Consider the following 24,058-nt stretch of genomic DNA (forward strand, 5'->3'; position numbering starts at 1 on the left):
ATATGTATGTATGATCAGTCTCTATGGCATTATCCTGCTTGGTAGGGAAAATGTCACTGTCCCTTACCTCTGCCATTTTTTTTACAAAAAATGAAAACATATTTTTCTCTCTTTATATAAATGAAGACATCTTGTTCTCTCTTTATAGAAATGAAAACATCATTTTCTCTCTTTACAGAAATAAAAACATCTTTTCCTCTCTTTACAGATATTAATATATCTTTTTCTATTTACAAAAAATGAAAACATATTTTTCTCTCTTCACAATCATGAAAACATCTCTTTCTCTCTCTACAGAAAAACATCTTTTTCTCTCTCTTTGCAGAAAGGAAAACCTCGTTTTCTCTCTTTATAGAATGAAAATATCTTTTTTATCTTTTTTACAGAAATAAAAACATCTTTTCTCTCTTTGCAGAAATGAAAACCTCGTTTTCTCTCTTTTCAGAAATGAAGTCATCTTTTTATCTCTTTTACAGAAATGAAAACGACTTTTTCTCTCTATACAGAAATTGAAAACATCTTTTTCTCTCTTTACAGAAATGAAAACAACTTTTTTCTCTCTTTACAGAAATGAAAACATCTTTTTCTCTCTTTACAGAAATACATCTTTTTCTCTCTTTACAAAAATGAAAACATCTTTTTTTCTCTTTACAGAAATGAAAACCTCTTTTTCTCTCTATACAGATATGAAATCCCCTTTTCCTCTCTATACAGGAATTAAAACATCGTTTTCTCTCTTATCAGAAATAAAAATATAATTTTCTCTCTTTACAGAAATAAAAACACCTTTAACAAAAAATAAAATGTTTCATAACATGAACTCCCAAGGCTCCTTAACATATTCTTCATACTATAGAGCCTTCAAATGAAAAGATATTGACCATAGAACAAACAAAGGATTGATCACTCCTCCATTCACTATATGTGAAGCATACTTATGTTCTCTATTTTAACAAACAATTCAATAACCATAAAATCATCTACTTGGGAACATGTAACCGTCTTCTTCTATTAACGCGTCTCTCTCTCTCTCTCTCTCTCTCTCTCTCTGTATATGGTAAGCATCTCAATAACAACCATACAACCATCTACTTGGGAACACAAAATCATCTTCTCTCTCTCTCTCTCTCTCTCTCTCTCTCTCTCTCTCTCTCTGTATATGGTAAGCAACTCAATAACAACCATACAACTATCTACTTGGGAACATGCAATCGTCTTCTTCTTCTATTAATGCGTTATCTCTCTCTCTCTCTCTCTCTCTTCTCTCTCTCTCTCTCTCTCTCTCTGAAGAATATGTAATAATGGTTCACAAAATCAACAACTCCATTAACGAACGAAAAAAAAAAAAATTCATAAGAAAATCTACGGTACGAGCAACGAACAATTTGTTAAAAATACTATCTGCTGATGCTCAGTAGGCCTACGGTTCCTGACCATGCTACTCAAATAACATGAACTGAAGAACTTCTTTAAATATAAGCCCTGGGGTTTTAAATAAAAAATATAGTCTTATATTTAATTTAGTTTCTCTTATTGAATTTTTACCAATTTAAAATAGATTTAGGTCAAAGTAACAATTTATGGGATGTATAAATTGGAATTTGCAGTCATAATATATCCTACAAAAACTACATAAATTGGAATGTATAGCCATAATGAATTGAAATGTACTACCAAAATAAATCCTATTAAATCTAAATACATTGGAATGTAGTCATAATAAAATCCTACAAAAAATACATAAATTGGAATGCATAGCCATAATAAACTGCAATGAAGTCAGTAAACCTACAGAAAAACTACATAAATTGGAATGTACAGTCATAATAAAATTCTACAAAAACTAAATAAATTGGAATGTATAGCCATAATAAACTGCAATGAACAGTCATAAATCCTACAGAAACTAAATAAACTGGAATGTACAGTCATAATAAATACTCACAAAGACTACTTACTATATGTTCTATTAAGCATATGAAAACGTCCTGTACCTGTATTTATGCTTACAAAAATGCCAGCATTATAAAAAACCATGTATACCCAACAGGTGTAAGAGAAAAAAAAAGAAATAATCTAGTCCTTTGGTCATCTACAAGGGGGAGGAAAATTGTTGGTAGCAATATTATACGTTGCATAAGCATTCCGGTGTAAGCTGGAACGGCATTAGTAACGGAAACCAACATTCCTATAGGTGTGTGAGAGAGAGAAGGATATATATATATATATATATATATACATACATATATATATATATATATATATATATTATATACATATATATATTCATATATATATATAAATATATATAATATATATAAATATATATATGTATATATTATATATATGAATATATATATATATATATATACATATAATTCCACAAAACGGGTATCTCCAAACATATACATATATATATATATATATATATATATAGTATATATATATATATATATATAATGTATATATATATATATATATGTGTGTGTGTGTGTGTGCATGTGTGTACGTATAATTTCATATAAAGGTTATCTCCAAAGTGAAACAGTATAACATTCCCTCTAAAGCTCATCTCTCTACGTCAAATGACTCAATAAAGAAACAAACAAAATGCAAACGCTTTTTAAATAAGGCGTCCAGCCCTCACCCGAGAACAAAGCCTAAAACTGAAATATAAGTTTGCTTGAGGGTCTCTTTCGTTAATATCTCTTTTGAAAAAGAAGCTTTTGTCCTCATCAGCTGAGAGCAGGTTGCAATTACATTATACAAGTGAAGATTTTTGCTATTTAGTGGCACTAGCAAAAAGTAAACATTAAGTATTCATATATGCGACATTTATCACTATAATATTCTCGTAAAAGCATAATTTTAACTTTATTTGATAACATCTTTAGCTGGATAATTTTAATCAGGCATTAAAATTATCCATCGTTACTGAGCCTACCGAACGAAATCACCACAAGTGTAAAGTATTATACAATTAAAATTTCATGAACTTTCTGAGTATTCCTATAACAAAAGGCTTCATATTTCTTTACATTTTAAGTTACCCTTTCAATACTCCATCTCTGAACCTGAAAGCTATTGCCTATAATAATAATAATAATAATAATAATAATAATAATAATAATAATAATAATAATTATTATTATTATTATTATTATCATCATTATTATCACTATTATTATTATTATTATTATTATTATTATTATTATTATTATTATTATTATTATTATTATTATTATTATTATTATTATTATTATTAACGAAGCCACAACCCTGGTTGGAAAAGCAAGATACTATACCCTCAAGGGCTCCAACAAGGGAAAGATAACCCAGTGAGGAAAGGAAACAATTAAATAAACAAAGAGAAATAATGAACAATTAAAATAAAATATATACCACATTAAATCATATTCATTTAAAGAAAACCGTCACCTATAAAAAAACATATGGATAAAACATGAATCTCTCTGAGTCTAGAAATATATTCCATCCGCATAAGCTCCATGATAACAAGGAACCTCACCCCGAGTAGTAAGTCTTCGGTAAAGGATACGATAATGATTTCGGGAGATGAGCAGCTTGATGATTTTGGGGGTAAAATTCATCATTAACGTCAACACCATTTCTTGGAGGACCTAGAGCATGTTGCCTCGTGAGATGATGGGATGTTGTATGATGGGAAATCTGGAACGTTCTAACCTTGATGGAAATGCGGGTGGATAGTTCCAGATGGGAATGAGGGTGTGGAGAGAAGAGGATGTGAAAGAAAGGTGGTACATGGAAAACCAGGAGGAAGAGGATGTGAAAGGAAGGGAGGGATGGGATACCAGGAGAAAATAGGATGTGAAAGGAAGGGAGGGATGGGATACCAGGAGAAAATAGGATGTGAAAGGAAGGGAGGGATGGGATACCAGGAGAAAAGAGGATGTGAAAGGAAGGGGGAATTGGGAAACCAGGAGAAAAGGGGATGTGAAAGGAAGGGGTGAATGGGAAACCAGAGAGAAAAGGGTATGTGAAATGAAGGGGTAAATGGGGAACCAGGGAGAAGAGGATGTGAAAGGAAGGGAGGGATGGGATACCAGGAGAAAAGAGGATGTGAAATGAAGGGGTAAATGGGAAACCAGGAGAAAAGAGGATGTGAAAGAAAGGGGGAAAATGGAAAGCCAAAGAAATAGGAGAGCCAAAAAGCGAGAGAGGGGATATATGGAAGAGAGATAATAATGATAAATGTGGGATGTAAAATGAAAACCTGCCCCCGGACCGCTTGAATATTGATAGAGAGAGAGAGAGAGAGAGAGAGAGAGAGAGAGAGAGAGAGAGCGGAAAGATAAAAGTGGAGAGCGAAGGTAATTGAAGCAAAAAATACAGGTCCTGGAATAAACATAATTAAAATTAAAACTCCAATGAATATACGTAAAATTATAAGACTATGATTACTTAAATTGAATAAAACAAATAGTACTAACCGAAGTAAAGAAAGAAATAGAAAGATTCAGGATATGAAGAAGCGCTAAAATATACTGAAGTACAGAATATGAAAACGTAAAGGAGAAAGCTAAAGTTTAAATATAAGATAAACAAAATAATTACAGGAAGTATGAGAGAAATGAAAGACACTGAGGAAAAGGGACATAACGATTGGCCAGCCAAACTGGACGGATATATTTACATTACATAATAAACTAACATATGGAAAGAAGCGTATACTCAAGGAATAAAATATACAGACCGAATAAGAAAAAAAATGGACAGAGAGAGAGAGAGAGAGAGAGAGAGAGAGCGAGGAGAGAGAAGAGAGAGAGAGAGAGAGAGGAGAGAGAGAGAGAGAGAGAGAGAGAAATTGATCGAATTTTGGAAAGGGTACATATCATAACAAACATACTGCACTCGTGTACCATCAATATAAATCACCTGAGGACGCCAGTGCATAAGGGGAGAGGGCAGGTTTACCGTATGTCTGTACACACACGTAAATCCCCTTCCAATTACGCCCTACAGTATTGGGGAGAGGGGGCTGGGAGAGAGGGCTAGTGAGAGGTATTCCCCTCACACATATCAATGCAAGGACAGTCAGCCATATATGAGTTCATACTGCATTCAGTTCCTGTTTGAATGACCAAACTCAAAACAATCCCTTTAGTATTTTCCCTAAGACTGTTATCGCTTTGACTGACAAGCGCTTGGTAACAGCTCAAGAAAATAGCCTACTTCATAGTCCTTGCATATCCCTCTATAGCTGAATTGTGGCCCTACCGAGGACAAACGTAAGAGGCGCTGTGTACTGAAGGACTGTTTTGCTGTGCTTTCCAAGGTAACTTTGTTTGAGAAATTCATGAATATTCTATTCTCTTTGCCTTCTGACGTTTTTCTTCTATTTACAGGCTAATACTTTTCTCTTTTTCTTGATCTTTTTTTCACTTTTCGTGTATTCTATTTCCCCTTCTTGATTTCTTATTCTTTTTCATCTATTCTATAAGTATTTTTCATGCTCATTCACTTTTAGTCTATTAATTTCTCTTCTGCCGATTCTCTTTTTCTATAATCTGCTTTGTCTGCTTGCTTTTTTTTTATTTCCTATCTGTTTTATTCGTCTTTCCTTTATTAATCCATTGTATTTATCGTTTTCTTCAAGTCTGTTTTTCTTCTGATGCCTCTTTTTTCACACATGGGGATTTCTGTTCGGTTGAAGCTTGCTCAGTAATCGTTACCTTTTAAACTTGTTATGTATGAATAAAAAGTATATATACTGTATAGTGAATAATGATAATAATAATACTCCAAGAAGCTAACCCAAATAACGTGAGGAATGTACAACGATCCTTGGCTTACATAACCTCAGGTGGCTTAGGTAACGTCAACTTTAAGAAAGAATGACTAATTACCTCGACTTTAACTAAAAGAACATCCCAGATTTCATCAAAATTAACAAAACTATTCAAGAAATTATTTAAAAACTAATAATCCTTTTAATGACATGACATGTTTATTCAACTTCTAAATTACCTCTACTAACATATTTGATTTACATTGACTGAATTTCAAACCCGTCTGACAACTAGACTGCTTTCCCCATCTCCACCACCAACAATGGAAAATCTAATCTGCGACATCAAACAACATAATCATAATTTAATAACAATAACACTTGATTTATTTAACTTCATGTAAATATCCCGAATCTAATGTTTTAATAAACTCCTTATTTTTTAAATATACTTTACTTAATCTATACTATTGCTTATCTGAATTCAAAATCATTCAAATATATAAACTGTTTGTAAAGTCACCGACCAACAGCCTATAGGTAAGTATTACATTCCAATGCCTAGACAGACTTGACAGAAGGACGTTTGCCGTTATACAGTGACATCTGGACAGGTAATATTACATTTCTATCACACGGAAAAAAAACGGCTCTCTCTCTCTCTCTCTCTCTTCTCTCTCTCTCTCTCTCTCTCTCCAGTAAATTTCTATCAGAGGAAAAGACTGAATTTCTCTCTCTCTCTCTCTCTCTCTCTCTCTCTCTCTCCAGTAAATTTCTATCACAGGAAAAAAACGGAATTTCTCTCTCTCTCTCTCTCTCTCTCTCTCTCTCTCTCTCTCTCTCTCTCATTTATACATATACATACACACGCTAGCGGCCACAGCATGAACCTTCTGAGAAATAATCTTATTTCTCAAAAAAAAAAAAAAAAAAAAAAAAAAAGAATGCTCCTCCTAATTCCATTTTACCACTGCTGGAGTATTTGCCCCAAGCCCATAAATGCACCTATTAAGAGATGAGGTCAGATATCAAGAATATTCCGTCTACAGACTAACAAGTCTACGTGCTCGAGTCAAAGTTATGTGCACTTACAATATCCATAAACATAAGAGGTAACTTTTATGTATGTGCCGGTTTGTTTGTGGGCAGACGCATATGTACAGTATGTTGCAGATATGATAGTCTATTGCGACTGGGCAAATCTGTGTAACCAGATTATAGATTTGATTGTATAAATTTCAGAGTCATATATGGATTTACATTCTAGTTTACGGTAATGGGTGCAACTGTGTATAAGTGAAATGGAGAATATATATATATATATATATGTGTGTGTGTGTGTGTATATATATATATATATATATATTTACATATATATTTATATATATATATATAAATATATTTACATATATTTATTATATTATATATATATATATTATATATATAAACAAAACCTCATAAGTAAAAACTTAGTATGAAATCTATGATAAGAAATACCTTTACAAAATAGAAAATCACATACAGACCAAAGAGAAAAAAAACAAACAATAAAAAGAGAAAATAAAACAAAAAAAAACCTAAAAACATACGTACACAAAGAAGAGAAACATCAGTCAGATGGACAGGCACAAATTGAATCTGTTATGAGCGCTTGCGCATCCAGCGAAGCTCAGGCGAAAGCACCACGCCCTGTCTCATGTAATAAAGATACACGGTGGACGATTTTCCCTGACTAATCGGTCTCTCTTGAAATATTGAAAAAGGTCGCTCGTTGGGTAAGGGGGAAGGTTGGATGTATTTGCCGAGCTAACATAAAGGGAAATATATAAATCTCGTTTTTTTTTAAAGATTCAACGATCTTTTTTTTTTACAGGAGATGCGTAAACAGGTCGTTGATAAATGGATATAGTCAGAGCAGTCTGCTGGTGCTGAATTAGAAAGGCTATAACTTCCTGTTCTAGAATACAAATTCTTTACAGATTATTTGCAACTACAAAAAAGGCTATAAATCAATGAATTACAACGTAACAAATGCAACTACCAAAAAAGGCTATAAATCAATTAATTAGAACGCAACAAATGCAACTACAAAAGAAGGCTATAAATCAAATAATTAAAACGTAACAAATGCAACTACAAAAAAAGGCAATAAATCAATTAATTAAAACGCAACAAATGCAACAACAAAAAAAAAAGGCTAAAAGTCAAAGCGTAATCGTATATACAGCCCTAACTCCCCTTGCCCCTTACCTTGTCCATTCTGAGGGCACTCTCCGTTGCCTTCAGGAGCTTCTGCAGGCTGATTCCCCACGTTCATCTTCTCCCACTTCCTTGGCCACAGCTGCGACTTCAGCCATAGTTACGCTTTAATATACGCCCTCCCCCGAGAAAAAAAAAACCTCAACGCGAAATATTACGCACAAATAAAAGGCACGGAAACCTAACTTATAATTCTTACGGATTACGTAAAGGAAATACGCTCAGGGAACCTCTTAAGAATTTACGAAGACACTAAAATCACAAGCCGAAAGGATTTCTTTTCAGATTCGCCTTTTTAACAAATACTTTCCCGGAGCGTCACAGCTCTCTGCGTTACCGACACCACAGACACAATCGGACTGCCAGCAGGCTGTTCGGAACTTCTCGCGTAAGCCAGCCCGACCTCTCTGGTGGGTGCCGGGAGAGAGATTTCTAAACGTCGAAGTGAGGACGTTATCCTGCCATTGGCTGACCGTAAACGCTAAACACTATTAATACACATAACCTATTGTACATTTCCATATAAAACTAAAAACTAAACAATTTTTGAAAATAGGAAAAAGCTAAATGATATCCAAAATAGATCATATGTGGCAACTACTGTATGTCTGTTGCTAGTGGCACTCTGGCGGGTGTCATCGATACGCGCGTATGCCACTTCGCTATCTGCTTTATTTTGATCGACCTAACGCAAAACGGCGTTCCCACGCTCTGACGCCTTTTTTTTTTTCATTTCAACGCGGAAAATTCGTAAAGGAGAAGGGGGAATGTAATGCAGTTCCGGAAATTACCTTTAAAACCAGAAGTAAAAACTAAAGCTATCAGTTTTGAAATATTTATTTTTCAAAAGGCTTAGATTCCGTACCATAGCTATCGCTTTGAAAGTAGTAGTAGTTGTAAAAAATGTATTGCATTAAGAATATATATATATATATATATATATATGTGTGTGTGTGTGTGTGTGTGTGTATGTATATATAAATGTGTATATATATACATATACATATATATATAAATATATATATATATATATATATACATATACATATAAATATATATCCAGTATACCATATAAAGAGCGTACAAAATTCAGGTATTGTTGGCGTAGTTGGACAAAAGACGACAATGCAACTTTACTTCTCTTTCCCTTATACGTTGCCATTCCAATCCTTGCAATCAAAACATTGAACATAACATTAAAGTTACACTCCGACCAATATAGATTTATCGTATATTGTAAGCACAATACAAAATTGAAGAGAACATCAAACTTAGCTCACAACAAAAGTCGCTATCGATCTACAAAGAAACATAAGATGAAACAGACAAGATGAAAAGGAAGAAGTGATCAATAAAGGGTGAAATATAGTGATAGAGAGTAACGTGGCTTAGGAGGAAGTTATGATCATGAGTCTTTTTTATAGTTTATATAAGACATATCTGTTTTTGACGTTGTTATAGTTTATATATGACATATCTATTTTGACGTTGTTACTCTTTTTAGAATGATTTATTGTTAGTTTGTTCCCATCATTTATTTATTTCCTTATTTCCTTTCCTCACTGGGCTATTTTTCCTTATTGGAGCCCTTGGGCTTGTAGCATCTTGCTTTTCCAACTAGGGTTGTAGCTTGGCTAATAATAATAATAATAATGATAATAATAATAATAATAATACTGTAACAAGCAGTTCTCTTCCTTGAGGGTACACTCGGGCGCACTATTCTGTCTAATTTCTCTTCCTCTTGTTTTGTTAAAGTATTTATAGCTTATATAGGAATTATTTATTTTAATGTTGTTACTGGGCTTAAAATATTCTATTTTTCCTTGTTTCCTTACCTCACTGGGCTATTTTCCCTGTTGGGGTCCCTGGGCTTAAAGTATTCTGCTTTTCCAACTACGGTTGCAATTAATAATAATAATAATAATAATAATAGTGATAAAAAGGAAATTTGTTCAAGTCAGGTTATTTTAGTTTAGGTTATGGTAAAAATGAAGGATATCTAAGGACAAAACGACTTCGAGTCGCTATGATTAAGATCCACCTGGGCTATTTTCCCTGTTGGAGCCCTTGGGCTTATAGCATCCTGCTTTTCCAACTAGGGTTGTAGCTTAGGAAGTAATAATAATAATAATAATAATAATAATAATAATAATAATAATAATAATAATAATAATAATAATAATAATAATAATAATAATAAACGAAAAAAACATAAATTTATCAATCAAAAATAACTATAAAAAGCAGGTATAAATAGTATATTTCATTTTAACATCTGAAAAAAAAAAAAACATAAACGTAGGAAACTCCACGAAATAGACAAATACAGTATATAAACACCAAAAAACGACGTTTGGCAGTTATAAAATATCTAGCATAAACAATAAAACTTCCTTTCAAGACTTAAAATTGAAACCTTCCATTTCTTTCATATACATAAGGAAACTTCATGATTTTGCAATCTTATTAGTTGTAATAAGGAACCTTCCTTCTATTGACATAAAAAAAAAATGATAAGTATAAATACAGAAAAACTTCGCTTTGGCAGAAAAACTAAATTCATAAGAAATTCCTAAACTAGGATTTAATTTACATCGGCTACAGGATATTAGTTCGTTCAACGGCTGCAGGATATTAGTTCGTTCAACGGCTACAGGATATAAGTTCGTTCAACGGCTGCAGGATATTAGTTCGTTCAACATCTGCAGGATATTAGTTCGTTCAACGGCTGCAGGATATAAGTTCGTTCAACGGCTGCAGGATATTAGTTCGTTCAACGGCTGCAGGATATAAGTTCGTTCAACGGCTACAGGATATTAGTTCGTTCAACGGCTGCAGGATATTAGTTCGTTCAACGGCTACAGGATATTAGTTCGTTCAACGGCTGCAGGATATTAGTTCGTTCAACGGCTGCAGGATATTAGTTCGTTCAACGGCTACAGGATATTAGTTCGTTCAACGGCTACAGGATATTAGTTCGTTCAAAGGCTACAGGATATTAGTTCGTTCAACGGCTACAGGATATTAGTTCGTTCAAAGGCTGCAGGATATTAGTTCGTTCAAAGGCTGCAGGATATTAGTTCGTTCAACGACTACAGGATATTAGTTCGTTCAACGGCTACGGGATATTAGTTCGTTCAACGGCTACAGGATATTAGTTCGTTCAACGGCTACAGGATATTAGTTCGTTCAGGATACTTATTCGTTCAAAATGGTTAAGCAATAGTTGCAAATCACATTTAGTTAAGATGGGAGGCGGAATACGAAAACGTTCGATGTCTCCATGGTCAAATTACCTCATTTTAACGTTAATGTTTTATGGGCCTTTTTATTTTACAGTTTATCTTTTAATTGATTATTTTTATTCCCCTAATTTCTATAGTTTGTCACATTTAGCCATTCAATTTTTTTACGCTTACTTTTCAATTATAATTATCTATTTAGTATTTTCTATAAGAATAATTTTGAAAAAACCATTACAATGATTAAATCATAATTCTGAGCTTATAATTTATACAATCCTTTGATCAAATAAAGATAAATAAATGACCCAATAAAGGAATTTTAACTGAAACATTAACATTTCATGGAAGATAGACACGTCCCAGAGACTTACGAATGAATTAATGATGGTACACGGAATACTAAATTACATTCTTAAATGGTGGTTCCAGGTCTCTTCATGGCAATACTTCAAATCTTGAGTAAAACTAGACTTCAATGGCCGAATCTTCATCCAAAATACAAGTCAATCGTCTATTTACAGGTTACGCTAAAATACTAGCCAGGTGTTGATTTTTTTTACCTCTTAAAACTGACATTTTTATAAATAAATATATATATGTGTATTATATATATATATATAATATACACACACACATATATATACACACACATACATATATATATATATATATATATACATATATATTATATATACATATATACACACACATACTGTTTATATATATGTGTATATATATATGCATATACATATATATATAATATATATATATATCACATTGGTAGTCATTCTATTTTCTCGGATGTACCTGAAAATTGTAACCTTCCAACTACCACTGACTTCCCTTCTCCCGGATTGTGGTCTTCTAATAAACTCTACGCTATTTTCTCGCCGGGTTTAAGTTATTCGTCTAGAGACTCTATACGTATATCTTAAACCTTTTGAAATTTCATTGGAAACTTGTGAAAAACAATATTATTTGATTCTCTTTTATTTGAATTTCTCTTTTATCGCCGATATTACCGTTCTTCAAAATTTCATACGTGGCCTGCCGCCTAGCACGTATCACAAAAACCTCATTATTTCCTTTCCTCACTAGGCTATTTTTCCCTGTTGGAGCCCCTGGGCTTATAGCATCTTGCTTTTCCAACTAGGGTTGTAGCTTGGATAGTAATAATAATAATAATAATTTATTGATATATCGACCAAATAAGATTCTAGCAACGTGGGAGGGATGCTAAACTTATATGATAAAAACCTAAACTTAATTTAATGGAGATAAAATAGAATTCACATAAAAATACATTACACCTATAATAAATAATTAAACTTAATTCAATGGAAATAAAATAGAATTAGCATAAAAATACATTCCAAAAACATTTGAGGAAACCAAAAAAAAAAATATTTTCATTGTTTTTTCTATAATTCTATTCTAAAAATTGCATCTATTTCAAGTTGACAAATGTAAAATCCGTCAAAGATGAAAAAAGAAAAACTGTGTAAGTGGAGTTTTTACATCAAATGCGGAAAATGTCATGCCCTGCTCAAAAAATAAGAGGAGGATGAAAGAGAAACAATTTTTCAATTATATTTCTATCATAAATTCGATTTCAAAGAAATATAAATTTAACTTTAAACATGCATGATATTTTGACAAAACTCTCAAGGCACAAATGTGTGCTTAAATTAATAATCAGGTTTATCCAATGTGACTCGGAGCTAATGGCTACGTACATACATTTGTTTTAACACACTATCTTACCTGTGATAAGTTGATATTGTTTCAAAGTCCATGTGAAAATTAAGGTATGAAAAACTATTTAGTTCGTTAAATCCAAATAATAAGCAGTGCAAATTAGAGCTTATAATTTCTGTCAATATCTTCTACTCTATGTAACATATAATAAGGGATTTACTTTTTTCTTTGCATAATACTAAAATAGAATATAACCAACCTTCACCACGGCAACCTAAGATGAAACAAGCTAGCAAAATAAAAACACCAAAATAAAACCGTAAAAAAATAATAGAATTTTTTTTTCTGATGTGCATATATTTTATTCTTGAAGAACATAGTAGGGATGTTGTCAAAATTCTAGTTATCGTAAGATAATGCAATTGGTATACAATGCTTCCAAACTATCAAAGTCTGAAATCGACTGGAAGGTAAACAAATAAAAAAATCTTCTAGTTCCACAGGATGAACAATTAAAGGTTAAAAGGCCACTCATGAATGGCAGAGGCGAGAGACAGTGACACTGCCCTATCGAGCAGGACAATGCCCTAGAGATTGACCATATATACGTATAATACGTATGATCAGCGCCCAAGCCCCTCTCCACCCAAGCTAGGACCAAGGAGGGCCAGGTAATGGCTGCTGATGACTCAGCAGATATACCTAGAGGCTCCCACATACCTCCACCCTTAGCTCTCAGTGAAAGTGAGGTTGCAGCAACCAAAGGAACTAACGAATTTGAGCGGGACTCAAACCCCAGTCTGCGTTCACCAGTCAGGGACGTTACCACATCGGTCACCACAACCCTTAATTACCTTTGTTTTTTTTTTTATATGCACTGTAGTTAAGCCTTGTTAAGCAGTGGCTTGTGCGTAATGTGTTGCCCAGATGGTAAAACCACCTGCTACAGGCTGATCTGATGGTTCTGCCAACGTCGGTAGCATTACAACCACGACGTGGTCATTACTAGATAAGGCAAAAGGATGTTGTCATTTATATTTTAGTTTTCCATGGACGTAACAAGCTTTTCCGCAATGCTGAATACCGGAAATAAACTTCAATACTGAAGTAGAAATAAATAGGTTCCCTGCTTCAGTATATAGGAAATTATCTTCAGTATGCCTCGTGCAAAAATTTCAATTTTGGTACACCTACCAAAAACCAAATTTAACTTATTCCGGATTATTGTAAGGAAAATCAAACAAAATCTGCTCTGTTGTGCAGCCTACCTACAGAATTGGTATGCTTCAAATCATTGTCAAAAACAGTGGTTACCCTCCCGTCTCTAATCTTATAAACCCCCAAAAAAGAAAAAAAAAACACTTTATATATATATAATATAAATATATATATATATATATATATATATATACACACATATATATATGTAAGTGTGTGTGTGCTACAAGCATTCACAGACAGCCACATCATTTATACAAAGTAATTAAGTATAATTTCTATCTTCCTTTTATCATTCATTTGTCTATATGTATGTGTGTGAATATATAAATATATATGCATATATAAATATAAATATATATATATATATATATATATTGTGTGTGTGTATATATATATATATATATATACATATGTATATATCTATATATATCTATCTATCTATTTATCTATATATATATATATATATATATAGATATCAATTGTTATAAAATGAAACAACCTCTACACCAAAACATTTCCTTTCCATCGAGATGGTAACAGCGTTTCTAAAGGACCCTTCGTTGCTTCCATTCACCAGGGTGACTCGAAATGTCAAAAGAAGCTATTCAACATCCAGAGGAGGAAGATCAAATGTGCATTGATAACTTAAAAAGCCAAAGGCTCTGGCAAGATGTCTTGTGTACATTAAATTCAAAGTGTAGAAAATTTTACAAAGGCACTTAAGGGTATATTGTTTATAAAAAAAATATTTATATGGTTCGTGGTTTACTTTCCCTTATCATAAATTTTGTTTAGGCTTTAACTTTTTGTTTATTTATTACCTCCGCCAACGAAGTTGGAAGGAGGTTATGTTTTCGACCCTGTCTGTGTTTTTTTTTCTGTGTGTGTGTTTGTTTGTGAACTGCTTCCTGGCCACAATTTTAATCGTAGGGTAATGGAAACTTGCAGGGATTAACTGTTATGTAAAAAGCTGGAAATGATTACATTTTGGAAGGTCAAAGGTCAAAGTCACGGTCAAGGAAAATGTCCAATTCACGTAATTGGTCATAAGTTTGGACATCGTTGTCATAGAGACTTCAAACATAGTTCATATTTGAGTGTATGGAAATCCTCGCCAATTAATACATGTTAAGGTCAAAGGTCAAGATCAGGGTCGAGCAAAAGGTCGAAAAATAAGCTGCCGCAGCGGAGGTCTGAGCTCTCCTGAGTGCCCCTCTAGTTATTTATTTATTTTCTCTATTTTACCTTTACCTTCAAAGTCCATGGTATAAACGTTAAGGCATACCCAAAGGTTTCAGGAAAAGAATTCACATATTCACTAAGTTGGAAATATGAGAAAAGATATTTTCCTTTCAATATCAATAACAAATTCCAAGAGGTTTGAATTTCCTTCAGTAGTCATAATTACTTGTACTGAAAATAGAGAGAGAGGAGAGAGGAGAGAGAGAGAGAGAGAGAGAGAGAGAGAGAGAGAGAAAGAAAGAAAGAAAGAAAGAAAGAGAGAGAGAGAGAGAGAGAGAGTGAGAGAGAGAGAGAGAGAGAGAGAGAGAGAGAGAGAGAGAGAAATTATAATACCTCTTGGAAATCAAAAGAAGAAGCTTTTATTTCGAAATAACTCTTTTCATTGTATAACAAAAATTATTAAACGCAAACGAAATTAAACAGAAATTCGTCATGGCTAATGACAATAAGAACAAAGCATTTAAACATATCTTGAATTAAGGAAAGAAATGTACCTAAAACTTAAAACTCCTTACTCTTATGATCACACAGGATACACTCGAAATTATATTGATAAACGGTAAAAGATTTTAAACAATTCTTCAGTAACTTCAATCTAAAACAGTAAACAGAAAATATTGTCAAGACTTCTGTGCTTCTCCCAAAGCAGGTAAAACTATTAATATAAATGGAATTTCGTCTATGCTTGGAAATAAAATCCTAATGTGCTGTGTGCTTTTACACAGAATGGAAAACAATTTCCTCTACTGCCAATAATATGAACTGAATTCAGAACCGAGCAAACAGGAAGATTCAATTTCATTCCCACAATGGGAATTAATATTTATGAGGAGGACATTCAATGCCTTTAACCATAATTGAGAAACAATTTCAAAGTTTAGGGTTACATTACACTCTTCAAGCTGAACTCATAGTCTAATTGAGTGATCCAGTAATGTTGCAATGGAATATAAAAAAGTGAATAATACTTAACGAATCACAATCATTTCCATATTAAAATTTCTTTTGATAAGATAGGATTCTTCTTCTTCTATTAGCGTACCCCCACCCCACCCCACCCCCTTTTTTTTAATGGAGTAAGCACGGTAGACTTCTTTTTGAAGGACTTTACATTGCGGTAGACCGTACTCCAGATCGGCTGCCCTGCCTGACATCGCTTATAGGATAGGATTATAAAATTTAGGCTTCAAGTCAAGCAATGGGGCATCAAAGGCCATTCATCGATATACGATACAAATTAATCAACCGCATCAATTATACTCACGCCATTTAATATCATTTCAAATTATGAAACCAATCACACCAATTTCGTACGTAATACATTCCTCACCAAAGGTTCCTGATCTAAACGCAATACATTTGCCGTCAAACGTTCCTGGTCTAAACATAATACATTTGTCGTCAAACATTCATGGTCTAAACTTACATCTAAAGTCAAACGTTCCTGGTCTAAACGTACTACATTTCTCACCAAACGTTCCTGGTCTAAACGTAATACATTTGTCGTAAAACGTTCCTGGTTTAAACGTAATGCATTTGTCACCAAACGTTTACGATCTAAACGTAATATACTTGTCGGTAACATTTGTGGTTTAAACATTATTAAATATATACATTTGTCATCAAACGCACAGGGATTATAAACAATTGCGTAACAAATAATAAACATTCATCAGTTGAATTTAAACAAACAAAAAGTAAACTAAAAAATAAACCAATAGAAAGTTCAAAAAAAAAAAAAAAAAAAAAAAAGAGAGAGAGAGAAGAAGAAGAAGAATATCCACATGAGAAAATGGCTTACCCATTCACCATAGAATGGTGAGAACACAATGCAGAACCTTTCTAACCGAAATCAACTTCTAACACCCTCCATTATGTCAGCTCAAGGGAGAAACAGAGACAATGGAAGCATTAAGGTGAATAATAATGTGTAGGAAATGCAATACAGAGTCTGCTCACGGTAGCGGTACTCACCTACTGTGCTAAAAGCAAACGGAAGTTCTCATTTTTAATGAATGAAGAGGTAACCGGAGGGGAAACGCCCCGAGAACTTGCAGATATCTCTCTCTCTCTCTCTCTCTCTCTCTCTCTCTCTCTCTCTCTCTCTCTCTCTCTCTCTCTCTCTCTCTACCATAGGTTTGTGTAGTGTATGTGTACAATATGTGTGTATATAAAAAAAGCACTGTTATTACAACACTGCATACGTATCTCTCTCTCTCTCTCTCTCTCTCTCTCTCTCTCTCTCTCTCTCTCTCTCTCATAGTTTTGTGTAGTGTATGTGTACAGTATGTGTGTATATTAAAAAACACTGGTATTACAACACTGCATACGTATCTCTCTCTCTCTCTCTCTCTCTCTCTCTCTCTCTCTCTCTCTCTCTCTCTCTCTCTCTCTCTCTCTCCTCTCTCTCTCTCTCTCTCTACCATAGGTTTGTGTAGTGTAGGTGTACAGTATGTGAGTATATTAAAAAGCACTGTTATTACAACACTGCATACGTATCTCTCTTTCTCTCTCTCTCTCTCTCTCTCTCTCTCTCTCTCTCTCTCTCTCTCTCTCGGCGAGTGATACTGCAAATAATCATGGATGGATATAAATGTGATTTTGTGGAGTGGCTGATTAGATCTTGATACGAAGCCAAGATATTCTAGAAAACACGGTTGTTGTTGTTGTTGTTGTTGTTGTTGTTGTTGTTTTGTAAGACTGGACAACATTTTCCAGTTGTTTGTCAAATTTCGAACCAAAAATTTAATATCAAGAATGTAAACTTTCATACACTCTAAGGCTTTTCTTGAGCCAAACAAGAATTTTTTTTTTTTCTTTTTACACTTCTCAATATTCAATTCACGCACTCTGTAAGAGTCGAGCTCAACTCAATGGGCTGGTTAAGCTCTTCCCTTTTAATAACAAACTAAGCTTATAGAACACCCATCGACAAAACGAAATTACCAAGATATCTTAAAGAAGAAAATGTCAGACACTGAATATATAATAACCTTCAGAAATGAAGATAACAATGGCGTGGGAAAGGTCAAGTGAAAATGGGAAGCAAAATAGAAATCTCGTCTGTGAAAACAATTAAAACATATCCATTGAATATGCAGCGCAAACTGATGCGCTTATTGTTTACGTGGAAGAAACAGACGTTAACATATAATTGCAAAACCGCTTCAGTGGTATTAGCGAGAACTTACACATGTCTTATGTGTTACAAAATCCAACGTAAAATTCATATGTTAAAAAAAAACAAATATCTTAACCGGACTTTATATATATATATATATATATATATATATATATATATATATATATATATATATATATATATATATATATATATCCTTTCCAAAATAATTGTAGCTCTAGGGAAAAATCTAATGTCATATTCATCCATTCACAGATGAATCTTGGACGAACCAGTAACCACCATTTAATAGAACTTCCAGAAAACTACCCATTATATACACAAAAAGGCTCATCGGCAGTTCGTCAAACTCCCCAACACATAATTCCATTCAATCTTATCTTGCAGATATTCTTATGCACCCTAAATATTAAGACCCTTTGTATACAGTATGCCCTTTCACTGAGGCATCAAAGAAAGTGCAAGAGGCAAGGTTAAGATGGTATGGCCACCTGATGAGAAGAGAAGGGCAACACATGGCAAGAGAAGTGATGGACGTGGAGGTGGATGGAACACGAAGGAGAGGAAGACCTAAGACCAGGTGGAGAGATTGCATTAGAGATGATATGAGGGAGAAGGGAGTATGGGAGGAAATGACACAGGACAGAGGGAGATGGAAGAGACTCATTAGAAACGGCGACCCCGAATAGGGATAAAGCTGGGAAGAAGAAAGAAGAAGAAGTATACAGTATGCCTTTCACACTATCTATCTATCAATTTCTATGCTTTCCTCCTCTTTTGATTTGTCATCATCATCATCATCATCATCATCTCCTCCTACGCCTATTGACGCAAAGGGTCTCGGTTAGAATTCGCCAAGCCAATATATTTTGAGCTTTTAAATCTATACTACTCCATACATCATCATCTACTTCACGTTTCATAGTCCTCAACCACGTAGGACTGGGTCTTCCAACTCTTCTAGTGCCTTGTGGGGCCCAGTTAAAAGTTTAAATGAAATTTAATTTCTATACACTCCCTGTCGCCCATATGACCAAACCACCTCAAAATACACTTATCATCCAATGAGTTAGTGTGTGCGCATTACGTAATCGAATGGGTGTTATCAAAAGAGAGATTTACCAGTCACCTGTAAGTCAAGCTCGACTCTAAGAGAGCTGGGCCTAATAAATTCGGGAGGGAAAAATATATATTAAATGTAAGTTAAAAAAAAATTATATAAAAATCTGCTAAAAAACACATTAAAAAATCTCTATAAAACTTATGCTTCATACAAACGTTGAAATCTTAAAAATAGAAACAAATTAGGACCCGATAAAATATCAGACATGGTTTTGTGTCGGAAACAAATTTATTTTGTATCTAAAACTCCGCATTCATAAAAAGAAAAAAAAATTGGGTTAAAATCGTGTCACATTCACACTGCACTTGGGAGCTGTCGTGAGGTGTGCACAAGGGTCAATCTCCTATGACCGATACGTAATTCGATTTAAATCACTTCAATACTTTTGTGCATCTGGTCTGATGATTGCAATGAAGAAACAATTGGCTTGATTTGTTTCAATTTATTACCTACGCTAACGAAGTTGGAAAGAGGTTATGTTTTCCCCCTTAGTTGTGTGTGTGTGAGTTTGTGAACAGCTTCCTGGCCAGACTTTTAATCGTAGAGTAATGAAACTTACAGAGATTACCTGTGAGATAAAAAGCTTGAAATTATTAAAATTTGGAAGGTCAAGGTCACAATCAAGAAAAATATCCATTTCACGTAATCAGCCATAAGTTTGGACATCGTTGTCACAGAGACTTCAAACTTGGTTCATATTTGAGTGTATGAAAATCCACACCAATTAATACACGTCAAGGTCAAAGGTCAAGGTTTAAGGTCAAACAAAAGGTCGAGAAATAATCTGCTGCGGCGGATGTCTGCGCTTTGCTGAGTGCTCCTATAGTTTTGTTTTTTCTTTTTTCTATTCATTCATCATTCCACATAGTTTGCCATTTTGTTATCATTTAATGTTTTATTGTTTGCATAATCCTTAACCGCGAGTATAATAACAAGTGGTAAATTTATAACTGGTTTTGCAGTACTAACTCATTGCGTACCACAACGGTGAGAATTTTTAAGTTCTAATCTCAAGCAAGTCGGAAAATTTAAAACACATGCCGTTAAACCCTATAAAGTGCCTTTCTTAACTCAAACAGTGACCTATGTACTCAGAGGTTATTAAAAATGACAGGTAAAAATCACGGTAAGTAAACACCCAGCACCCACCTCACTATATATATATATATATATATATATAGATAGATAGATAGATAGATAGATAGATAGATAGATAGTTCCATTAATCAGGTTATGGGTTCTTTTTGACACATCCAAAAATATCATCAAAAATAGACAAAGTCAACTTCTTTGAATGGTTTTCTTGTGGAACAGAGCTCTAGTGGATCTCAAGCATCAAGAGAAAATAGGTAGAGAAGAGAAAATAAAATCCAAAAAAGAAAATTTAACTGGCATTTATAAGGAAGGCATATTCGTTTTAAAATTACATCATCTAGGTTGTCAACTATTTACTAGAGGTAAAGTGCATCTTCCACATCAACTCTTCCTTCCTACATGAGAGTTTACTTTGATTTTTATCTATCTTTCATGTTTATTTGTTTTCAGTAAGAGTTTATGCATGCAAGTAATGTAAATTTACTGTGAATTGCATTAAAATGTGTGATGATTGGAGTCTGGAATGAATTAATTCCATTACCATAAACTTTAATGGGGAAAATTAATTTGGTGTTCAAACAAATCGGTGTATAGATGGCCTTCTAGAACTAACTAGATGGGCACTCAGTAGAGCACAGACCTCCGACACAGCAGTTTATTTCTCGACCTTGACCTTGACCTAAGTCCTCATCATGTATTAATTGGCGTGGATTTTCATACACTCAAATATGAACCAAATTTGAAGTCTCTGTGACAACGATGTCCAAACTTATGTCTGATTACGTGAATTGGACATTTTGTTTGACCGTGACCTTGATCTTTGACCTTTACCTTCCAAAATTTATTAATTTCCAGCTTTTTACATAACAGTTAATCCCTGCATGTTTCATTACTCTACGATTAAAATTGTGGCCAGGAAGCTGTTTACAAATAAACAAACACACACAGACGGAGGCGAAAACATAACCTCTTTCCAACTTCGTTGGCAGAGGTAATAATGCTCCCAATCCTGGGTTTCACGGTGTGTGTGTGTGTGTGTGTGTGTGTGTGTATATATATATATATATATATATATATATATATATATATATATATATATATATATATATCGCTTCAATAAATTTAAAAAAAATAGTCAATGGAATCATAAAAGAAGGAATTTGAGATATTCAGAGAAATTATGGATATATATATATATATATATATATATATATATATATATATATATATATATATATATATATATATATATATATATATATATATATACACAAATATTAATGAAGGATTGGAAAATGGCCGTGGGTGATGAAGCATTTGCACTTAATATTTTGCGTGTCAGTTGCTTAGAAAACAATTTGGCACCGAAATTTTGGAATCCATTTAAATATTATCTTATTTTCAGTAATATTAATTAATAATTGATAAACATTCAGTCTGTTTTTTCTCTATGGAAGCATATAAATGTGTTTTCACGTATAGAATGCAGACTACGATTTTATTAACATTAATGAAAATCTTTCTTTGAAAATTTTATAACAGAAGTAATCATCATGTCCAGGTATAAAAAATAATTAAAAAATCGTCACTTAATGAAAATTATACGTGAACTGAATTTCAATACAACCCTGAGGTAATTTTTATTTCAACTAATATCTTTTAACTCTCAAAACAAGTCTTATTTTAAAATTACTATTTATATTAGTTACACATAAAAGAAGTTTTCTATTCTGAATCTAAGAAAACGGCTAATACTTTTAATGGTATCCTAAACAAGAATTATATTATGGTTGGTTATAAATTGTTGCTGTTAAAAAATTATAATTTATATATAGAAAACAACCTTAAGTTCATAGAAAGTCAGTATTTAATAAAAAGTCAAAAATAAAGAGACTTGAATAACAAGTTTAAGAATATAAATTACTACAAAGCAAACATTTAGGCCTACGTACTATATTCAAACACGAACTGGTGTAAATTCCAATCAACGTGAAATAATATAGCAGATGATTCTTTCATACCATAGTAAGTTACTGCTATAATTAGTTTCAGTATCTATTATCAATATTGACCACATATTAAAACAAATCACTTAGTTACTTGTATCAGCAACCCTTCGAGTGTAAAGTCAAAAACAGGAGAAAGATATCCTGTATATTAAAAAAGAGAGAAATAAGATATTTGTATATGATAAAGATAAAGCATAAGCCATCTTGAAACAATGTTGCAAGGACCTTGCATCTATCAAATGAATACAGTCCGCACTTTCTTGACATGGCAATAATTACTTTCGCCACCTGTTACCATCATTGTTAACGTTAGGCCAATATATTTTCATCATCATCATCATCATCATCATCACCACCACCATCTCCTCCTATGCCTATTGCCACAAAGAGCCTCGATTAGATTTCACCAGTCGTCTCTATCTTGAGCTTTTACATTAAATATTCTCCATTCATCATATCCCACTTCACGCTTCATAGTCCTCAGCTATTGGCCTAGGTCTTCCAACTCTTCTGGTGCCTTGTGAAGCCCAGTTGAAAGTTTGGTGAACTAATCTCTCTTGGGGAGGGAATGTTATATTTTAACATGAGATAAAACCACCATTGATATTGTTACATTAATGCTTTAACTGCATTATAATTCACGTAATCAATGTGCAACATCAATACTGAGTAGCATACTGCTCAATTCACCCAAATTTTGAATTCAACCGTTAGTTTGATACTAGCGAACTTATACATGCAACCCTTCTATGCCTTCCTCTCTAGGTCCATCGGTTAACATATTCACCACTTTTCAGCCCATTTCTCGCTTTATAAATCTTACACCTCAAATATATTGCATAAAGTTCCCTTCCCAAACTTAAAGGGGTAAAAGGTGTTAGAAACAGTCCTGAAGTACAGAGTAATATAGATGTTCTAGTATACTTTGAAAGCATTATTTTGCATTGAATTATTGAACTAGATTTATGGAATTTGAGTCATAAGGGCTGGCACTATGGCCAGGAAGGCCATTCAGCGCCGAGTGCAGCGCCGAGGTGTAACTAATAAAGAAAAAAAAAACTGTAGCTGCACTTTGAAGAAAAATTTAGAGGTTCAACAGCAAGTCGGAAGAAAGGAAGCAGAGCGGAAGTAAAGTAGAAAGCAAAAAGCAAAAAAAAAAAAAACATGTGTAGCTAGGAGTTATGGTCGAAAGGACCTTGCAAATACCCTTTAGAATTACGATGTAACTGTAGCAGGCTCACTGACGGTACT

General features: G+C 33.4%; 1 protein-coding gene across 1 annotated transcript in view; it reads left to right on the top strand.

Annotated features, from left to right (window-relative positions):
* The window catches only part of LOC137652926 (caldesmon-like), a 7,176-nt gene extending 1,784 nt beyond the window's left edge, over positions 1-5,392 (top strand). Inside the window, exon 2 of the mRNA XM_068386321.1 lies at positions 5,388-5,392. Within this exon, the coding sequence (XP_068242422.1) occupies positions 5,388-5,392 (5 nt within the window). The remainder of the gene's footprint in view (positions 1-5,387) is intronic.
* Positions 5,393-24,058: the final 18,666 nt, after the last annotated feature.

The sequence above is a fragment of the Palaemon carinicauda genome, chromosome 14 (assembly GCF_036898095.1).
Source record: "Palaemon carinicauda isolate YSFRI2023 chromosome 14, ASM3689809v2, whole genome shotgun sequence".
Taxonomy (NCBI): Eukaryota; Metazoa; Arthropoda; class Malacostraca; order Decapoda; family Palaemonidae; genus Palaemon; species Palaemon carinicauda.